Source organism: Tauraco erythrolophus, chromosome 19 (genome assembly GCF_009769465.1).
Source record: "Tauraco erythrolophus isolate bTauEry1 chromosome 19, bTauEry1.pri, whole genome shotgun sequence".
Taxonomy (NCBI): domain Eukaryota; kingdom Metazoa; phylum Chordata; class Aves; order Musophagiformes; family Musophagidae; genus Tauraco; species Tauraco erythrolophus.
Genome location: NC_141483.1, coordinates 3726593 through 3747047, shown reverse-complemented (window position 1 = coordinate 3747047; position 20455 = coordinate 3726593). Strand labels below are relative to the sequence as shown.

Genomic DNA, 20455 nt, shown 5'->3' with positions numbered 1-20455 from the left:
TCTGCCTGACTTTGGAGTTCGTTGCTGAGCAGAGTCTTCTTCATTCCCAAGAGTGCTCTGTAATAACTCTGAGACCATTTGGCAGAATACTTCTAGAAATGGCAGCTCTGCTACCGATAGAAGTCTTTTAATGTTTAACCACACAGAATTGAACTAAATCACAGAAAAAAAGAATGATATGAGTGTCTTTCAACTTCTCTCACATTAATATCATGCTTGGAGTGACATACTCAGTTTCGTGAAATTTATTGTCCTTTTCTGTCTTAATTATTTATTATAAAATGGCATTTTATTATCTGGGCTCACTTGAAATTCTTTGTAAATCACTTCGAAGGGGATGGAATTACTAAGTGTGGCAGGACTTGAAGAGTGCTGATAACTGCAGTGTGAGAGCATGGCTGCTGTGCTGGCTCTGCTTCTTGCAGCATCTAGCACAGAGCCAAGACCAGCTCAGGTGAGGATGGAGGTGGTTGAAAAGGGGTTGCCAAAGGAGTAAGGGAATCCTGCAACCCAACGTGAGTGATTTGGTGCTTATAGTGGGCTTGGATTTCACTGCTGCCATCCTAGCTAGAGGGTTAGTTTTGGCATGTGTTTGTCAAAACTCCCGTGGAAGGGTGAGTTCAGCAAGTAGCCCTCAACTCACTTTCCAGGAAGAGATGAGAGCATTTTGACAAACCTTTTGATACTGTTTTCACATGTTGGCATGTGTGGGGTTTAGCCTTAGGTGTTAAAACCACTAGCGAGCTTTCAGAGGCCAGAAACATCTGAACCTCATCCAAAAAGTGGATCAGTCTGTGTGCAGTGTGCTTAGTGATCCCTTTGTGGGATCCCTTCTGGCCAAGGGGTCCTCACTGACTGTATTCTGCCTCGATGTAGCACTTAGTAAATGCCTCCTGCAGGCAATGCCTCTCCTCACCTCTCTAGACTGGATGTTCGTGCCCCTTCGAGAAGCACTGTCTCAGGTAGCTGCAGATGATGACAATCAGAACTTGACTTTCTCTCCTGTTTTCTCTTTGCAGCTTCTCGCTGTTGTGTTCGACACTTTCAACGACATCGAGAAGAGGAAGTTTAAGTCCTTGCTGCTGCACAAGCGCACGGCCATACAGCATGCCTACCGCCTGCTGATCACCAAACAGGTACAGGGCCCTGCAGGGAGGCTGAGAACCACCTGGGGTGTGGGGTGTTGGGACAGGAAGGCAGCAACGTTTCAAGTTCACCGGTGGTCTGCAGTGTTTAAAGAGCATTTTCCAGAATAGGTGATTTATGTCAGTTAGCTGTAATCATACTCTCCGAGGACTACTGGCTTTTTTCATTGTGTAACTTGTTTATATCCGTTTCTGGAGAAAAACCAAAGTAGTCTGAATTTCAGCGCCATGTGAGGTTATGGAAGCGTCTTGATAAAATAAGTGAAGTTTGTTCTGGAGAGCATGCAGTCATTGATTTCGCTCTGATTCAATGTGGGTCACTTGAATACTCGCTTCTCGAGCACCAGTACTTAGAGAAGGGGTGGGTTATCCATGTGAAGGTACAGTACAGGTACTGCATGAGTAAATGGTGCAGAAACAGAAGTAATTCACCTAGAAACAACTCTTTACAGGGACAGGGCACTGGGGGAGAGGGTTGATTTCTTGCTTAACTTGTGGAGCACTAAGAGAAATAAGACCCAAAAATAACTAACCCACTTCTAGTAGATTAGTTCATGTCTGGGGCACGTTCGTTATACGAACAGTTCCTGAGGAATAGCTGATAGTCTTTAAAAAGTGCCACTAATGGGATCTGTTAGGCTGTCTACTAATTTCCCCGAGAAGAGTGGTTGAACTGTGTTGCTTGAGGTGTCTAGTTGGGCAATTTTCACACGATAGGGCAACAGGGAACAGCTCTGCATTTGCTGGAGGGACCGACTGCCAGGAGAGCTTTCTGATCTGGGTGCTCTGGGATAAGCTCGGAATGTTAAAGTAATGGCTTAGGGTACTTTTGGGGCTCAGTTATAATGGCATCTAACGATAATGTAGAAATCCTGCTTAAAACAAATCCAGAGTGAGAATCAAATACGCTAGCCTCTGTGTGCTTCTGCCTGATGTCGCTGCTTATGACAACATTCCCTTGTTTCTAGAGGCCGTCTGGAATTTCCTTCAAGCACTTTGAAGGGCTGTTGCGGTTTTACAAGCCTCGGATGTGTGCCAGAGAGCGATATCTTACTTTCAAAGCACTGAATCAAAGCAATACTCCTTTAGTCAGGTAGGATGGTCTTACTGCTGCACGCAGAGCAGGGAGGTTGCTTCCCTCTGGAGCGAGGCTGTACTTCAGAGAGGATGGCTGGGTTTGTGGAAGGAAGCCTGTCTGGGATGTGGGAGTAGAGTTACGTGATTGAAAGGATTTGTCTGGGAAGCAGAGAGCTTGGAGGGGTGGGTACCCTGAGAGATGAGGTTTTTCTCCGGAGGCGATGGAGTTCCTGCGTGCCCTCTTGTGGATACAGCGCTCTGCTGGCAGTCACCAGGCAGCCTCCGTGTCCCACCTCCCCTGTCTCGTTGTTTTAACCCGACCAGCAATAAAACACCACCCAGCCGCTCACTCGCTACCCCCGTGGGATGGGGGAGAGAATCAGAAGGGTGAAAGTGAGAAAAATCGTGGGTTGAGATAAAGACAGTTTCATAGGTAAAGGAAAAGCGGCACATGCAAGCAAAGCAAAACAAGGAATTCTTTCCCTACTTCCTGTCAGCAGGCAGGTCTTCAGCCATCTCAGGAAAGCAGGGCTCCATCACATATAATGGTCACTTGGGAAGACAAATTCCATCACTCTGAACATCCCCCCTTTCCTCCTTCTTCCCCCAGCTTTATATTGCTGAGCATACATCATACGGTGTGGGACATCCCTTTGGTCAGTTGAGGTCAGCTGTCCCAGCTGTGTCCCCTCCCAGCTTCTTGTGCCCCCCAGCTGCTCGCTGGCAGGGCGATACGAGAAGCTGAAAAATCCTTAACTTAGTGTGAGCACTGCTCAGCAGCTAAAACATCGGTGTGTTGTCAACGTTATTCTCATCCTAGATCCAAAACACAGCACCGTACCAGCTACTGGGAAGAAAATTAACTCTATCCCAGCCAAAACCAGGACACCCTGCCAGACAAAGGAGTGAGAAATTGGAGAATAGCATTAGAGCCTGCAAGGAGCATTTCTTCACACAGTGCAGCCTCGCAGCTTAACAAGTTTTTGTTTTTTCCAGCAGCTGGCTGTGTCCCCCAGGGTTTTGTTAATTAAAATCTGGTTCTGCTGGTGCTTTCAGGACTCTCATCCTCTGTGTTATGAGGCAGAGAATTACCATTCTGGTGGGTGGGTGCAGCTAACTCCAGCCAGCATGGAAGTAGAGGGAATTAGAGCAGGAGATCTCTTCCTTTTCCTTTGTTCTAGCCACAGACAGGCTCAGAGTGAGAATCCCTTGAAACTGGTGCCGATGCTTCTTAAAGTCGAGTGCCACACAGAAGTATTGAAAATTACACAGGGAGGAAGACTGAGTTCTTAAAGTTAGACACCTAATGACACCAGTAAGAGTCTGAGAAGTTCAGCATCCTCACTTTCAGAGAGCTAAAGGCTGTTATAGGCCTGACCCTGAGCACCTAGACAGGCACTCATGTTTTATGAGTTTCTTTGCTTCCACGTCCTTTTTCAAATTTCATTGTTACCTTGAAAAGAAAATGTGCAAAGATGTCAGAAAAGGACTATATGAGTAATTAAGACAGTCCAGGACTTCTTCATGAAGAGTAGGACAATCTCTATCCCTTGGAGTTTGCTATCTAAGCCTGAGATCTTTCCTCTCAGCGGTAAAATTCTGGAGTTCAGTGGAGTCAGAGTTTCCTCTAAGGGCTGTGGTGTTTCAGAAAGAAGGTGACAGGCTTTGCACCCTGTTGGGGCTGTTGTCAGACAGTAACCTTTGGCCAGACCGGGAAGAGGTCAGTGTCAAGTTATATCAGCCGTGGTTGCAGTTCTAATAAGGAGTTAATAACTTCCAGGGACTCTCTACTGATGATGCCTGACAAGGACAATTAAGGATCTAATCAGCTCCAAGGCTCTGATCAGATGCTTCTTTCTGTTTTGCAGTCTAAAGGATTTTTACAATTTCTATGAAGTTGTTGGCTTAAAATGGAAGGTAAGTATTTATTGGGTGGAGAAGAGGGGAAGCGTGCGTGAGAGGGAGAGCAAAGGAGGCCAGTGATTAAAGAGAAGGTGTGTAAGAAACAAAGGCAATCTAAAAGAAGCAGATGATGGTGGGTCTCCATCACTGCACGTTTTTTTTGTATGGTTGCAGCATTGATTTTTTTCTGATCGTGGCTGTTCCGCTTTCAGGCAAAACGAAATCGTGAGCACTGGTTTGATGACCTTCCACGGACAGCATTCCTTATTTTTAAAGGTAACAGGCTGTGTTTTCATGACAGCATGTATTCAACTGAGAGGAAAAGCATTCCTTCACAAAGACAGACAGGCCCTCTGAGGGGACCTTCTCTTATGTCCTGGTAAACAGCTGAGGGAAGGCCTACTAACCAACTCTCTGTGTGTTCAGAGCTTCCAAGACCAGAGCCTTGTATTCAGAGTCTCCAAGGAAGATTTCTGTCATGTAAATATTGCCTGTGGTCTCACCCAAACCCTGGCTTCCTTAAAATAAGAGACCTCTTGGCAGAAGCTCTGTAGTGAACCAGACCATGAGGTCGTGGAGGGCTGTATTCCTTTTTCAGCACAGAAGTTACATGGGGATTTATAATCGCTGAATCTAGCAGGGTTTATAGGTTTGTTTCTCCAAATCCCAGGCAGCAACTCACAGCAATGACTGTGGAGTGGGATTTGTGTTTCCACAGAAGCTGCCAGGCTTTCTAGTCCCAAGATACAGTTGCAGTGTTCGTACAGGTCAAGTGCAGCTGCTAAGGAAGGGGAAAGAGGTCTGAAATACCCATCAGTATAATCTGTCTTGCAAATGTGATTTACCTCCCACTTCTCAAGCTTTCTGATCCAATGTACCCATTCAGAAATAAGAACTTACCTGCAATTCTTGTTCCATGTTTCATGCTGGTGGGAAGCAGTTAACACCATCATGATCCAGACACACAGCTGCTGTAGGAGTCCTACATATCTCTGCTGATGCACTCAACCCTCCTTGACAGCATATCATAGAATCATAGAATGGTTAGGGCTGGAAGGGACCTTCAAAGGTCATCTAGTCCAACCCCCCTGCAAGGAACAGGGATATCTCCAACTAGATATGTGTTGTTAGAGACATGGGCAGTGCTTCAGCAGCTGTATTTACCTTTGTTCACACAACAAAACTAGTACACAGAGAAAAAAAAAGGCATCTTGGGGGTTAAGGATAGTGAGTTCATTGCTGTTCAGATTCTAGAGGAAATTTGAACTTGGTCCCAAGAAGTAAAAGTTAACAATCTGCTAATCTGTTTAACTTCTGTGCTGAGAATTGGTATGAAAATTGCCTCTAAGGAGAAGACAGAGGAATCCATGTGTGAGAGATGGAGGATCGCGTAAACATTTGTTTTGTCGTACTTTCCTTCATACAGGCATCAATATCCTTGTGAAATCCCGCGTGTTCCAGTACACCATGTGTAAGTAGAAGTAATGAGCTGTCTCTCTGCTAGGCTCCCTAAATCACGTGGGTCTGGTGTTCTGCGTCTGCCAGACCTCAGGAGGACTGAACGTGGTGGCGCCTGGTCTTTCCTCTGAGCTGTGGCTCATGTACAAATTTGGGAGTTTTGGCAGAGGGGGAGGGAACTGCGTGCTCCTACCGACCACTACTGCAGCCTGGACTCTCAGCTCTTGCTGTGTCAAGTCTTCTGGAGAGGCTTGTTGGTTCACTGCTTCATAACACGCTTCTGGGTCTGATTCTGTAGGGGTCAGCTCGTAGCGTTTGAGTAGGTTGGTGGTTAGCTTTCACGAGCCTTGAGGTTTTTTTATCTTGTCGCTGAAGGATGCTGGGTAAGGAACTGCCTTGCCAGTCAACCACCTTCTTGTGTTTGCGCTGGAGAAGGTGCAGGCATCGTTGTTGCTGGAGGGATTGCTTGGCAACTGTGCTGCCTGCGAGCATGATTTTGTGCTCCTCTTCTCTAGACGAGAAAGAGTGCTTTCTCATGGTGCTACTTGATATGTTCTAAATGATCTGTTCCTACTCAGTAATTTGGGGGGTTTTGAATGTTGGATGAGATGTTTTTTGTAAATTTGGATGCTAAGCTAAAGAGAGTGGGATGGGATAAGGAGATGCCAGTGAAAAGAAGTCCTGCACCTTCAGTTCTCAGGGTTTAAATGTTGAGGATCCAACAGGGCTTTGTCCTGCGCTGCTGGGGACCTAATGGTCCTTGAGATCTTGGTCCAGAACTAGGAGGAGGCTGAAATATGCAGGTAATAACATGACAGTATGTAAGATAATTATGAGTAAAAACGATTAAGCATGATTCAGACCATTGTTTTGTTTCCTTCTGCATCTGTTGAAGGCCTGGGAAAAGTCAGGGTAGAAGTTTTTCAACTCTCCCAAGTTATGAGTTCAATTTGTTAGTTGAATTGGAAACAGTGATCCTGCCACTTGTCCTATATTGTAGTCTTTTTGTTAGCCTAAGAAACAGATGTCCTCTGGTCCAGGAGTGTGTTTGCTATGGGTTGTTACTTTGTTTTCCAGATACTGTGGTGGCTGTGAATGGAATTTGGATTCTTGTTGAAACCTTCATGCTGCAAGGTAGGAAACATTGCATCTTGTTTCTTGACTATGATGCTAGGGGATGGAATAAAGAGAGGCTAGAAAAAATTCTTCTTGTGTCTTGCAGGAGGGAATTTCTTCTCCAGAAACGTCCCATGGAGCTACATAGTCTTCCTCACAAGTAAGCTGATGCTTCCCAACAGAGCTATGTCACTTCATAAGGAGCTGGCAGGGGAATAGACAGCTCTGCTTCTGGGAAATTACTCAGTTTGAAGTTAAAACTTAGCCACAAGTGTACAGACTCTGTCTTAGAACAATGCTGTGCCTGGCAGGGATTGTCAGCATCCACACAGACCCGTGTGAACACTGCTGCACCGTGGCACAGCTCCCTGCACCCCTGCAGCCTGAGGAGCTCCGATACAACTCTCTGCAAAAGCTGCTGTATTCCTCTTAAGGCAGACTTGAGCTCTGAGAGCAGAATAGCCTTGTTTGTTGGGCACAGCGTGCACAGCGATAAGCTCCTCCAGACTTGTGATGGCTCTGTGCGGAGTTGCTCACGTTGCTCTGTGCTGCACTGACTCTTCCAGGAGGCATTACCAGCTCTGATCTGATTGCTGCTGTGAGCTGGCGCTCTGCCACGCAAAGCAAGGCGGTCCTGTTGGAGTACTGAGTGCAAGGGCACGCTGAGCAGAAGTCTGAAAGGACTAGATGAACGAGTTGACCAGCTGAGTTTTCTAATTGAACATCATCCTCTCCATAAGCGTATAGCTTAGTCTTCCTTTTCAGCCCAAGTATGAGCAATTACATCTTCATGTGCTGGTTCGTTGCACTGCCATGGAACTCTTCAGTGATGTGAATTCACTTCCCTCCTGCTGCCAGTGTCGCTTGCTCAAGAGGAGAAGGAAAGTATAGCTCCATTGAATCCAAAAACTGCAGCAGGAGGTTCTTTGGAGAATCTAGGAGAGGTTGCTAACTTGCTATGAAAGTTTGAAGACGAAGGGACTCTGCAACACTTCTTTTCACAACTATGAGAAGCTCTTCACTTCTCTCCCACCTTGGAACCTGGAAAGAAAGTTTTGGGGATGACTGAAACAGGGCATCGTGTTATTGTGGCATTCTTTAACCTGTAGGCTCACAAGGTGCTGCCGGGACAGGAGGTGAAGTATTCAGATGGCTCCTCTTTGGAAGGGTCTCTCCCTGCAGGTCAAGGCTAGGCAATGGGACGTGGCTGAATTCCACTGAGATAGAAGGAAATAAACAGGCAGGAAAGAATTCCCTACACCACTTTTTGGCCTTTCCTACAGAAACTTGTGCCTCAACATTTATAGCGTGTTAGCCGACTAACTGCTTTGTAGACTGCTCTGGAGAGAAATCACTATGAATACAGGAGAATGTGTTGATTTGGAGGGAAAATGTCTCTTTGGCATTCCTTGAGAATAAGGAGGACGGATGAGAGTCTGTTAAACCTATGCTCAGCAGTTCTGCACTTAAAGCACCACACATCTTTGAGGGCAAGCCTTTGTATGAGCGCTTCGTGTGATGCTGCTTATTCCTGTCCATGGCTGTCATCTTGTTTTACAGTCTATGGCGTGGAGCTGCTCCTGAAGACCACTGGACTGGGGCCTGTGGAGTACCTGTCCTCGGGTTGGAATCTGTAAGTGCACGCTGACGTTCTGAGGGAGAGGTGGTGAACATTGTTGGGTTAGACTGACTTCTGAAATGAGTTTTTAGGTCTGTAGACAAGGCCATCAGCAGGTTACGTTAATCCTTCTGCCCTTGGCCTTGTGCATCTTGCTAGGCTGGAGCAGCACCAAGTACCTCCTTTCTGCTGAAGCACTAGTGCCAAATCATTGCTCTTCTTTTATTTTTTTGTTTGTTTTCTTTCCAGCTTTGACTTCTCAGTCACCCTGTTTGCATTTTTGGGGCTCATGGCACTGGCGTTTAACATGGAGCCATTCTACTTCATTGTGGTCTTGCGACCCCTCCAGCTGCTGAGGTGAGACGGGAAGGCTGGGGCGGCGGTACGGAGAGCAGGTGGGAAAGAAAACAGCCAGGCTTGTTTTCCATCAATCCAGTTGGGGTTCGAGCTCCTTCCCAGGAGAGGGCAAGGATTGCTCTGTGGGTACATGACCATGGCAAACAAGAATCGTGTGGGGTAACGAGATTAGCCAGAGTTATCAAAATGAATGATAACAAAAACTTGGGATGGGATATGAAACCCCGTGCTTTGGAGCTTAAGCTGATCTCTAATAGAGATCAAGGGATTTACCAGGGGCAGATTATCCTGTGTCTGCCTTCATGGGGTTCTTACACCTCCTCTAAATTGTCTGATGCTGTTCAGAGAAAAGCTCTTCTGTCAGGGTGAGACAGTCTGAGCCAGTTTAATAATTTCCATTGAATTACCAGAAATTACAGTTTTCAAAGGATGCTGCTTTCTAGGGTGAAGCACAACCCTGCTCTAACTGCATCTCACACTTTAAGCAAGACTGCAGCCTGTAACCCCTCTGCAGCTCAGCAAGATGGGTCTGATTAACCCTCTCATTTCAGGCTGTTACGGAGGTACATTCAGCCTTGCAGAACGCTTTGAGAGCCGTAAGGGGAAGACATTTGAGGCAAAATGTTGTTTTGTTAAAAACAAACTAATGTAATTTAGCTCTTCAGCGAGGATTTAAAGAACACTTTATGACACTCAAGGGGGAAAAAAAAAATGTTTTCTCTGTTGCTCCCCTGCCAAAGCCTGTGTTTGGCAGCTGTGTTTCCCTGTAAAGGCTGATGGAGTTGCCAGATCTTAAATTAGCAGGCACTATGTAGTTTTCTTTCATCAATTTTTATTGGGTTATGGGGGAAACGCAGAAAAGCTTGTGTCTGAGGAAGGGAGTCATGAATCTTGACCCTGTATACAGGACTAGTTTGAGTTCTATGATTATTTTTTTTTAAATAGCGATTTATGCATCATGCTGTGTAAGAAGACGTAGACTTTTCCATCAGATTCCTCAATTCTGTAAGCACTTAGTTGAATGTGTCGTAAGAATTCAGATGGGACAGCGGGACATTGTTGGGTGAGCAGAGACCACTCAAGCAAGAGCAGATCCTTGGAGTCTGGTGTCAGGAAACCTTACTGTTCGTTGGCCTGGGAGATAGAGAGTACTGTGATGCTCTGTTTAACTATTCCTAACACCACCGGGAAAGTTGTAATCCGTAGGTAACTGCTGGCTTCTCCTTTCAGGCTATTTAAATTGAAGAAACGCTACAGAAATGTCCTGGACACTATGTTTGAGTTGTTCCCCCGGATGGCCAGGTATTAACTTCTTCTCTTTTGGGTGATGATGGGCAGAGGGGAGTGAAAGTTTAGCATCCAGGGCTGGGGTCAGGATAGGGACCTGTCCAACCTGCTAAAGGTGTTTATGCTCTGATCTGTCAATTGATTGTTACAGATTCTTCAGTGTGCTGCAGTGGGGTGTTAATCTTCCAATTTCTTGGAGCAGGATGCGATAAGCAGCACCACCTCCTGCTCTTGTGTTAGGACGATAACGAAGAGTCGACGCTTGTTTAATTTTTTTCCCCCATCCCAGCTTTTGGTGAGAGGGGAGGCCCATTTGGGAGGAGCACTGGTGTGAATATACTCAGCTCTGGCTGTTTCCCTGTCCTTAGTACAGCCACTTGAGAACATTATTGTGAAATAAACGGTGGGGCAGAAAGAGCTTGGTGTTTGAGTGGGGCATCCTCAGACCTTATTCCTTTGAAGGAGGTCTGAGGAGAGCATGTTAGCCAGAGAACCCTGTTCTTGGCACAGTCCCTGTATCCAAGGACATGGAGAGGGCAGAACCAGTGTGTGTTGTTCTTTAATAAAGAAACTGTGGAGAGACGTTTGTTTACCAGAAAAAGACAGACTGGGAGGGAATCCAGGCCGCTCTTTAGTTTCTCTCTTCAGTGAATGGCAAACTCGTTGTCCAAGGACTTCTTGAATGAGAGCAGGCAAAGAACTGCAGAGCCGCAGTGGCAGGCAGGGTGGTCTGCTGCTTCCCATCCGTTGGAAATTCCTTCCAGAGAAACCAGCCCGTGACTTTGTGTTTCCCTGCCTCAGCAACTCTTCAGTAGCACAGTACTCTTTCTGTTTTTGCCTCCAGCCTGGGTTTAACCCTGCTGATCTTCTACTATTGCTTTGCCATTGTTGGCATGGAGTTCTTTGCTGGCGTGGTCTACCCGAACTGCTGCAAGTGAGTACCGCAAATCCATCCCCCTCTGCAGCGGGTTTGGTGCGAAGCCAGTAGCAGTGGGCACTGGCAGCTCTGTCCCCCTGTGGAGAAGGGGCCAGGGGATGGGTCTCAATGGGGTTTTGCAGCTAAGACAACGTGCTGGGAAAATCTAGGGGAGACGTTTCACTTCTCTAGGTAAGATTAGATGAAATGGCTTTTGCATTGCATTGGGGAAGGGAGAGACTTCTGTGGTGGGGTTGGCTGGTTTTAATGAGGTCTGTAACTTGCCTCAGGTAGCTGCACTGGGAGGCCTTCTTCAAGGTACAGTGGCTGGAAACTCTTGTAACAGCTGCTCTAGAGCAAAGTTGAGATTTTTGTCCTGGGGCGCTACATATTTAGGCCTCACTTTTTACAACATAAATTCATCTGGTCCTGGAAGCTGGGCTGTCCTGTGCCCTTTTCATCTTAAATGGTGACAGACCACTTGGAAATGCCAGGCCTTAAAGGTGTGAGCCAAGGAGTCTAACTCAAACACTCGATTTCTCTAGTATAATATTTGCTGAATGATTAGAAAGATTTCATGTGGTCCCTGGGCTTGTGCTGAGCTGTGAAGGACAGAGGCTTTCTTTCAGAGAAAAAGGCAAGTGTTGGCCAAGAGGTAGAAACTGCCACCCTGCTCACCACCTTCTAAGTGTTTTGATACTTATAACCCATGAGATTTTCCTTGCTTTTCCAGTTCTCTTCTCATTCTTTGTCCTGGTTTCTCCAACCAGCACAAGCACAGTCGCGGATTCCTACCGCTGGGTGAATCATACAGTTGGCAACAAGACGATTGTGGAAGAAGGTTATTACTATCTCAACAACTTCGACAACATTTTGAACAGCTTTGGTAAGGGCAGTTTTGTCTGTAGCAAAGACTGTTCCTTAGTGCATCTGTGTTCCTGCAGAGCTTTATGGCAGGACTGTAATGTTCATGTAAGCCTGGGACTCTCCCAGAGAATCCTAATGCACCTCGAAACACTCAGCATTTCTTTCTGTTTGGAGAACTCCAGCTGACTAATTGTGGCATGACTGTTTTGCAAGGTAAGCAGACACCTCTTAAAAGCCAGTGTGAAGCCAGCAGATCTGTTCTGACTGGTGATCAGACCAGATGTTTAAGGAGGCTTGAAGTCACTACCCTTCTAAAGAACCAATAGTGATGCTAATTCATTTCCTTAAACCCACTGATGAAGAATAATTTGAATGTGTTGATTACTCTCCATGATTTTTCTTAATGTGTAAGCAGAGATGCTTATCTCCTGGAGATTTCAGAGGTCTCCATGCTCTCTGGTAAAATGCCAGGTCTCTTTCCGATTCTTTTAAGAAATAGAGATTAATCCGTGCTCCTGGTTCTGTGGGTCTAACCCTGTTTGTCTGAAGTAATTGCAGTGATGAGGGTCTGCAGATGTGCTGGCTGTATTGAAAGTTTGTTGTCTTGCATCAGTCTTCCCTGTCAAATACTTTGTCTGAGAATCACTGTAAAGTAGGTCAGGTTGGATAAAGCAATTGTCTGTGTTTTTTCTCCCACTCGTATACAGTCACACTGTTTGAGCTGACAGTCGTCAATGACTGGTACATCATCATGGTACGTAAACCTCAGCTACCCTGTGTGCATAGACAGCAGACTCTTGCCAGCTGAGCTAGATCTTCCGTGCCACCACTGCTTTCTTCCCCTGGTGATTGGAGATGGGCCCAACATCGTCACTTCTTGTTGCCAGACATCTTTTGCTCTGATCGTTGGGTGATATTTGACATCTGACATGCTGCTGGGCATGTTTTTTGGGGGAATCTTGACCAGCCTTCAGGCCAGGTTTTAACAATCTGGGCAAGTGAAGTCACTCTGTATTCCAGCTTGTCACCCTGCTGTCCAAGCTGGGTTCTCATAGCAGCTACATACAGTACATACAGCCACAGGCTTTAGATGTTCTGTGTGTTTGCATGTGGGAACCTCTCTTTTTAGCTCAAGAGGTGCAGGGACCAGTTGGGGCATAGAGCATTGCGAAGGCAGTTCCTGGGCTAACTGTGGAGCCACGAATAAGACATAGATAGTGTTTATGCTGCTTTATGTGTGTTGGCAAGAAGTTAGCAGCAGACTCTCCCTTCTTTTTTGCACTGCTGACTTCTTCCCTCTCCTCTTTAGGAAGGGGTGACATCCCAAACCACTCACTGGAGCCGTCTCTATTTCATGATCTTCTATATTGTGACCATGGTAGGTTTCTGGTCATGCTTCTTGCATGAAATAGTGGGGATAAGGAGGGGAGACAGCTTTTACTGTGTTCCAGGGGAGCTTCCATCCCTAAATGAGGACAACTTTGCTCTTCTATGTAAACATCTTCCAGAAACAGATGTGAGTCCACATTGTTTGCAGAACATTGAATTTATGGGCATTGATAAAGCTGGTGCTGCACAAATCTGGGCCTGGGGTAAGGGCCACAGCAGCACAGTTTGTTCTGTCCCCTTTGCGGTTTATTGTCAGAAGTTTGCTCTCAGGTAGATGTGTGACATGTGCATCCCCTCTGCCATGGAGGTGCTGGGGAACATGGAGTTGAAGTACAGACCAAGTGCTCGGCTTCCTGCGGAATCGACCTGGAAGAATCCCCCTGCAGCAGCCTCCTGATCTCTTCTGTTCGTGTCCTCTCCCAGGTGGTGATGACAATCATCGTGGCTTTTATTCTGGATGCTTTCGTCTTTCGCATGAACTACACTCGGAAGAACCAAGATTCAGAAGGTCAGAACTGAGAACTGGTTGACCTACAATGTTGTGTCTTCTCTCCCTGGTGTCTTATGTCTGTAGGGGAGAATGAGACTGGCCAGCAAAGACCAGATTTTTTTCTTTTTTCAGCCTGACTTCCTAGGCTCATTCTTACGCTTTTGTGTGGTATTTTTATCTGGCTTTTTGTTCTGCCCCTCATCTCTCCTCCAGCACTTCCTAAAAAGTGTGAGGGGGTGGGGGTGGGGGTGTATGTACGTGGGGTTTTTTATATATGTGTGTGTGTGTATGTGCACACATACAAACTTTGACTATTTGAGCCATTTCAATGAAATTATTTGAAGATAAAGTCTGCATGCATCTCGTGAAAGAAAGCCAGGAATCATTACAGCAACGATGTAAAAAGGAAAAGAAGGTGATTTTTCTTTTAAAACCGATTTTCCTTCCTCACTAATATACTCACAGGCTCTAGAACGTGTCTCCAAGTGGCTTGTCCAGCATTCAGGCACCAAAATGCTGGATCCAAGTGGTTTTCCAGCACTTTTTGCCATGACACGGAGGACAATGAATGCTCCCTATCCAGTTCTTTCCACATCTCTCAGTTGTACTTAGACTGGTGACTACGTACTGGGTTTGGACATGCCATTCTATACCCTTCAGGAACTGACAGTGACTAGTCTCTCCATCCCCCCACCCTGTGAGTCATCAGTTTTACTCACTGTCCTTTGTCTCCTGAGCTCAGCATCTGAAGCTGCGTGTGACTTCATGACCTGCTAATTTAGGTGCCATAAACACAGTAGTCTCTTGTAGTCCTTCTGCTATTCCTTCAGGTGGTCTACACCCAGACTTTTCTATTCATTCTCAGTGCAAAGTAATCTTAATAATTATTTACACATTTCTGCAGGAAGGAGGTTTAGCTGCTGCGCTCTTAGACGTTTAATGCCAGAGAATCTTCCCTGCAAAAACACAGTGAAGGTCCCCGCCACAGGAGCAGCTTTCTTCAGCTTCTCATCTTTCTTAAGTGCCAGAAGATCTAAACGTGTGGCACAGGCCAGTCAGAGCCAGACGTTGTTAGTTATGGAAACGCTTTTCATCGTGATCCCTCCTCCACCCAGCTTCAAGTGTGCAATGAAAGATTTGTTAGCCCTGAGCTCCCAAGCTGCGTTAGGCAGCTGAAGGTCAAAAGGCAACAATTCCTGGGTGATTATTTGCTTTGCTAGTTAATTCACAGGCAAGCAAAAAGCTACAAGATTGTTTTAAGATACTGGGGAGCCTCATGTTTTGAAAAGCCGAGATGCTTGCTGGCCCTGCACGCTAGTTAGCTGCTTCTCTGCCTTGTTGCAGGACAAGGACATACACGTTCTAGTCACACAAGTGGGTACAGACTGTGCCTGACACCTGTGTGCTGTTAGGCTTTGCCTTACAGGATTATTGCAGAGGCTGATGAAGCAATGTTCATCTTGGAGACTTCTTTTTCCTCTTTTGTTCTCTTGCCTCTCCAGAAGACAACGGCATTGTGCTGGAGAAGGAGATCTCCAAGGAGGAAGTGGTTGGCGTAATCGAGCTGTACAAGCGGACTTCGGCGGCCACTGAAACCGCTCAGCTGCAGAAGATCGTTTTGCAGATGGACAAATACGGGGTAAGAGGAAACGCTTACTGCAAGTCCTCGGCTTCAGGGGAGGGAGGGGGCCAGTGCCACAAATGCCTTTTTGCTGTCTTAAGAGAGAGTGTGTCTTCGTAGTGTTGAGAGCTGAGCTACTGGAGGGACTCTGCAGCACTGGCACAGAGTTTTGCTGCTCTAGAACAGCAGCAGCTGAATTTCCTCTTGCACTCTGAATAGACCTGACAGGAGCTCGTTGCTATAACCCACAAACTTCCCTTAGAACTATTCTGGCCCAGCATTGGCTGGAAAAAGTAGATTATTTTTCCTCTAAGGAAAGCCACTGTCTTGTAGTTCTCCTGCCTCTCTCTCTCTCTGCCATCGTACACTTAGGCTTGGCCAATCCTCCAGCATTGTGCAGCAATATGATGGTGTCGATTCCAAACACCAGGCGTCCTTTCTCCATGGCACTGCTGATGTTTTCGTTCCAAAACAGGATGGACAATTGGAGAAATGAGCTGACTTGGCTAACTGCTCTTGTCTCAGAACTGTTGTCTCATGCATCTGGGAAGAGCATAAGTGGTTGTTTTAATAGTAGCCATTATATTCTTGTAGCACCACTACAAAGCACAGGTGCTACAGTCTCTTGTGACCTTTATTTGCTTTGGTTGGCTTGGTCATTAAAGGCTGAGCTCTCGTTCACACAGACAAAATTCAGAATAGCAACTATGATACTGATCAGAAGCCGTTTTCGAGACAGTAAACTAAAGGAGGATGCTGACCTCAGCTTGCAATGGAGTCCAGAATGATGATGCCAGATCTGAGGTTTCTTTGCTTCTCAATCCTGTTCATATAACTCATATGGTCAGAGAGTAATTCAGTCTCTCTGCTTACACGATTCTTAAGAAGTCCAGGCCCGTGGAGTAAATGGTGTAGTCCAGACAAGTGGGACCCGAAATTATTCTCAGATGAGATCTTATTTGGAAGCCTGGATTTGAGCTTCTTCCAGGCACTGACCACTGACAGACGCATCTGACCAAGCCACACCTCCGTCTGTAGTCTTTGGGGGTCTGCTCAGTGTGACTTGTCTCAGCCCGCGGTAGATACCTGCATTTTATTAGGTGATGTGCACCCTAAAATGCCTTTTTCCCATGACAACAGAAGGAGCCCAGGATAGCCCAAGCTGGTCCATGTATGATGGGTGTCTGCATGAAGGATGCCTGAAGTTCCAGGGACTGATCCTGTGAGCTGCTCAGTGACTGATGAATGTCTTGTCTTTCCCCTACTCTTTAGCAAATGTCCATGCTGTTTCTGGGACGCAGATCAAGAACCAAGAGTGACTTGAGTATGAAGATGTATGAGGAGGAGATACAGGTATGTGGGCCTGAGCTGGAAATACCGAGTCTGTGCTGAGCAAAACATTGCCTGGAATAACAAACCATCCTTTTAAACACTGGAGGCCGCCTTCCTCCAAGACCCAGGTGGCTGTGTGCTCTGTGAGGAGGGTGGGCAGTAGACAAAGTGTGCTTTAGATTCATCCATTCTGGCACTCCAGGACTCCCTAAACCACAGAGCACACCAGAGGTGCCCGCGGTGCAGGTGTGTGTCGGCAGAGGTGCGGTGACCGCACGCTGGGAGTGTGCGTAGGCACGCCAGCTGGCCGAGCTTGCCTAGGCTCACCGAGGTGGACGTGTTTTCTGGGGCAAGAGCACATGCCTAGTGTGTTCCTGAACGCTAATTAAGCCACTGGAATGTGATTGTGTTTGGGCTTAGGCGTGTCTGCTTGACAGAGAAACCGAGCGTTCTCCCAAGCGGAGTGCTGCTTGGTTGTGAGCAGTGCTGCCTGGTTTTCCTTCAGAATAGCAGGCTGACAACGATGGGAAATACTTAAATCAGCTGATTCTCTGGATTGTTTAAGGCACTCCTGCTAGAGCCCTTCGTGGTCAGGAGCTTTGTGCCGTGGATTTGGTCGCTGTAGTGCCTGCCAGACATTCACCTCCAGGTTGAAGGTCACGGGCTAATACAATGATTAGTACTGAAAGAATTAATCTCGTAACTATTTGAATCTGTCCTTTGTCCCTTGGGCAGCTAGCTTGAGGATGAGTCTTCAGTCCCCCTAATGAAAATAAATGTGTTATTTACTGTGGAGCTGGGTGGAAATCTGCAGAGAAGCTCCCCGCCTGTTCTGCTTGGTCTCTGATTCAGGGATATAACGTACTCTAACACCCTGGGCGCTGCTCAGGATTGGGAGCAACTCTGTAAACATCAGACATCCCTGTGACATCAGTATTGGAGTCCTGGACATTCAGGAGGGACATCCTGAGCCAGGGATGTTTCCTTGCCCAGGTTTGCCAGTCCCAACAGTTCAGCCAACTGTAACTGAGCCATAGCTGATACTTCTTGCCTTGGACTGTGGGTGCTGAGGTCTTGGTGCATCCATCGCAGTCGTGCTGCGATTAACCAGGTTGTTCCAGGAGGTTGAGCTATAGCCAGGGCTTTGGAGAGAGCCCCTCTGTGCCCGAGCAAATGTGGCACAGAGCAGCTGAGGGCTCTGCCGTTCACGGTCCTGCTGGTGGGGTGTGAGGCTGCTGTGGGGCAGAGCCTGATCTCGATGTGTTTGATCTCCTTTTGCAGGAATGGTATGAGGAGCACTCCAGAAAAGAGGAATCTCAGATGCAATTGCAAGAGCCTGCATCTGCTTCCAACAGCTCTCTGAAGCCCCTGAGCCTCCGACAACGCTCCCAGACTGTCACTTAGGCCTAGCTGATGCGAGCCACCTTCTATGCAATAACCTAGAGTATTACTTCACAGCGTATATATCAGGATGATGTATGTAGATCTGGTCCGTGTACTGTTTGGCTTTAGGGTTTCAATCTCTTCCCTTAGGCAGGGAATTGCTGTAAAACCAGAGGCCCAGGGGACTCTGTGTGAGGTTGCTACACCCAGATTGAGCATGATGCCCATGCTCAGCACAGAGCGGACATCTCTGACAGAACAGAGACCTTCTCCCTCTGAGCCACTTCCCAGGCTTGAGCCTGCTGTGTGAGCACTAACAGACCTTGGGGAAAGGGATATGTAATCCATTAACAGCAGGATATGCGCTGAAGCCACCTGCTTAATATTTAAACTTTTGCCCTTTTTGAAGATCTCTTTTGCTTAAAGGGTACCATTAACCTAGGAATAAAAGATCAGGGAGTGTGTTTTTGTTTATTCTCCATCCTCCCACACAAAGAACGGGGAGGTGGTGTGAAGTTTCAGCACTTTTGGAAGAGCAGTCTGCCTTTTCCCTTCTTTTTGGCGAACCTAGATGCACTCCCTGTAGTAGATCCAGCTCTGACTATTGAATTTAGCTGTCCCTGAGCAGTTCTGCAGCAGCTGGAGACAGAACCGAAGGCCAGCATCTCACCATGTTATGACCATAGGTGGGACAGGAGTTTGGGGAGACGAACTCTGTCTCTGCTGTAGCTATCCAATGTCTGCATCTCTGCTGGTCAGCTCTGTCTGGGACTGGGATCGCCTCTGTAAACCCCAAAGCTCCTGTCTCTGTTCAGTGAGAGGGAGGATTCTGCAGGGTGACGGTGGCTGTTGACCTCTGCCACATGGCCACCTGCTCTGTCAATGGCAAATCTCTGGCTGGTCCTTAGCTCAGATAGATGACTAGGAGGCAGAAATGGAAGGTTTTGCAGCTCCATGTCTGACATTTCTCCCTGGTCGTGGGTTAAGGAGAGCTTATGGGCATCAAAACGGTGCTGCTGGTTAGTCCTCAGCCAAGTCTTTGCTTTGTTTGTTCAGCTGAGCGAGGCCCAACCCAGCAGTGTTGCTCCTCCCTTGCTCTCACCTTTGCAGAAACGTTCCAAACGCAGGAGGAACGGGGAAGACAATGATTCTTCTCACCCATCTGCTTTTCTGCAGCTGGCAAGGAGGCTGCCAGACCTCGTAGCAGAGGGATGTGAAGGAAGAGAGAAAAGGGAACCCTTCCCAGCTCTGCCACATTTGTTCTGTGATCATGGGAGGTTGCGTCATCACTCGTGTTTCATCACCTGCAACATGACGACAACCTGCCTCCGTGAGTCCCCTTTTCCCTCCCTGTCAGCACAGTACGTGCTGAGGGCTAGAAGTCTCTGTCAGCTGGGAGGTTCCCTTCGCCTCTTACTGTTTGATCTTTTCTCAGGTTCAGACTAAGTAGAGCTTGCTGGGGAGGCCTTCTCCTTCCTCCAGGTCGATCAGGCAGTGGGAGATCTGTGTGCCCGTTCCCTTTGTCCCACATCCCTGTTTTTTCCTTAGTAGCCTCACCACGTGGCACAAGGGCAGCAGGAGAGGACTGATCCTACCCGGGCAGCTCTGGAGCATTTCCTGGGTGGATGAGACTTCACAAGTAGGCGAGACAGGGCTGCCTCTGAAAATCTCTCCCTGCGTAGCATGGTGGGTTATCAGATGGGAAGAGTGGGTGAGCAGCTTTCTGGGCAGCACGCACACCAGCGTCTGCTCTCAACCCTTGCCAAATTCCCTGGGTGCCTCAGGGCAACTCTTTGTTTCCTTTCTGGGTTCTGCAGGTATGAAACTACTTCTGAGCTGAACCGTGAAGGACCTTAAAGGGCTGTTTTCCAAACCATAAATTCGACCACAAATTAATGAGCAGTGCAGTTGTTGCTCTTGCAGTTGCTCTGCATGGAGTCACAGCCTGGGATATTTATCCAGATTAGTCCTGGGGCTGGAGGAGATGTTGTTTATTCTGTTTTTAAGTTGTGGGCAGGATGAACAAGCATTGTGAAGGTTGAGGGGAAGGGAAATGTGGCCACATTTAAACTCCACGTTCCCCTACAGCCTATTTCTCCTTGCAGGGCTGTCAGTGACTTGTTTTTCGGGTGTTTTCTGGCTGTGAAAGGAGCTGCAGCTTTAAGCTATACATTTAAGCTATACATTCAGTGGGGCACTAACCTGCTTAACATACAGTAACAGGGCTCTTGTGTCACAGAGACCGGAATGCTTGGGCTGGGGTTCAGGGCTCAGGTGCTGCTTCCATGGTTTCGTGCTGAGGTGTTGTTCTGCCCCCATGTACACACCGTATTAATTATTTTTGTAAACTAAGGAGGGTCGCAGAAGTTTACTTCTTCCATATGACTTTGGAAGGAAAAGAAGTTTGAGTACGGGGCATCCCCTTCTATTTATCCTCCTCTCCCCCACCTGACACACAGCCTAACGACAGAGACAATCATTTTGTAGGGAGCAAGGG

The 20455-nt window shown here is 47.2% G+C and overlaps 1 protein-coding gene across 2 annotated transcripts in view; it reads left to right on the top strand.

Annotated features, from left to right (window-relative positions):
• The window catches only part of TPCN1 (two pore segment channel 1), a 47565-nt gene extending 28951 nt beyond the window's left edge, over nucleotides 1-18614 (top strand). For both annotated transcript variants that reach the window (XM_009991808.2, XM_086623272.1), the window contains 18 exons: nucleotides 1020-1136; nucleotides 2114-2238; nucleotides 4091-4139; nucleotides 4337-4400; nucleotides 5551-5595; nucleotides 6660-6716; nucleotides 6805-6858; nucleotides 8259-8331; nucleotides 8566-8673; nucleotides 9904-9975; nucleotides 10805-10894; nucleotides 11647-11762; nucleotides 12451-12497; nucleotides 13053-13121; nucleotides 13556-13640; nucleotides 15125-15261; nucleotides 16516-16596; nucleotides 17857-18614. In XM_009991808.2, coding sequence (XP_009990110.2) covers nucleotides 1020-1136; nucleotides 2114-2238; nucleotides 4091-4139; nucleotides 4337-4400; nucleotides 5551-5595; nucleotides 6660-6716; nucleotides 6805-6858; nucleotides 8259-8331; nucleotides 8566-8673; nucleotides 9904-9975; nucleotides 10805-10894; nucleotides 11647-11762; nucleotides 12451-12497; nucleotides 13053-13121; nucleotides 13556-13640; nucleotides 15125-15261; nucleotides 16516-16596; nucleotides 17857-17979 — 1512 coding nt within the window. In that variant the 3' untranslated portion in view covers nucleotides 17980-18614. The remainder of the gene's footprint in view (nucleotides 1-1019; nucleotides 1137-2113; nucleotides 2239-4090; nucleotides 4140-4336; nucleotides 4401-5550; nucleotides 5596-6659; nucleotides 6717-6804; nucleotides 6859-8258; nucleotides 8332-8565; nucleotides 8674-9903; nucleotides 9976-10804; nucleotides 10895-11646; nucleotides 11763-12450; nucleotides 12498-13052; nucleotides 13122-13555; nucleotides 13641-15124; nucleotides 15262-16515; nucleotides 16597-17856) is intronic.
• The last annotated feature ends 1841 nt before the right edge of the window (nucleotides 18615-20455 follow it).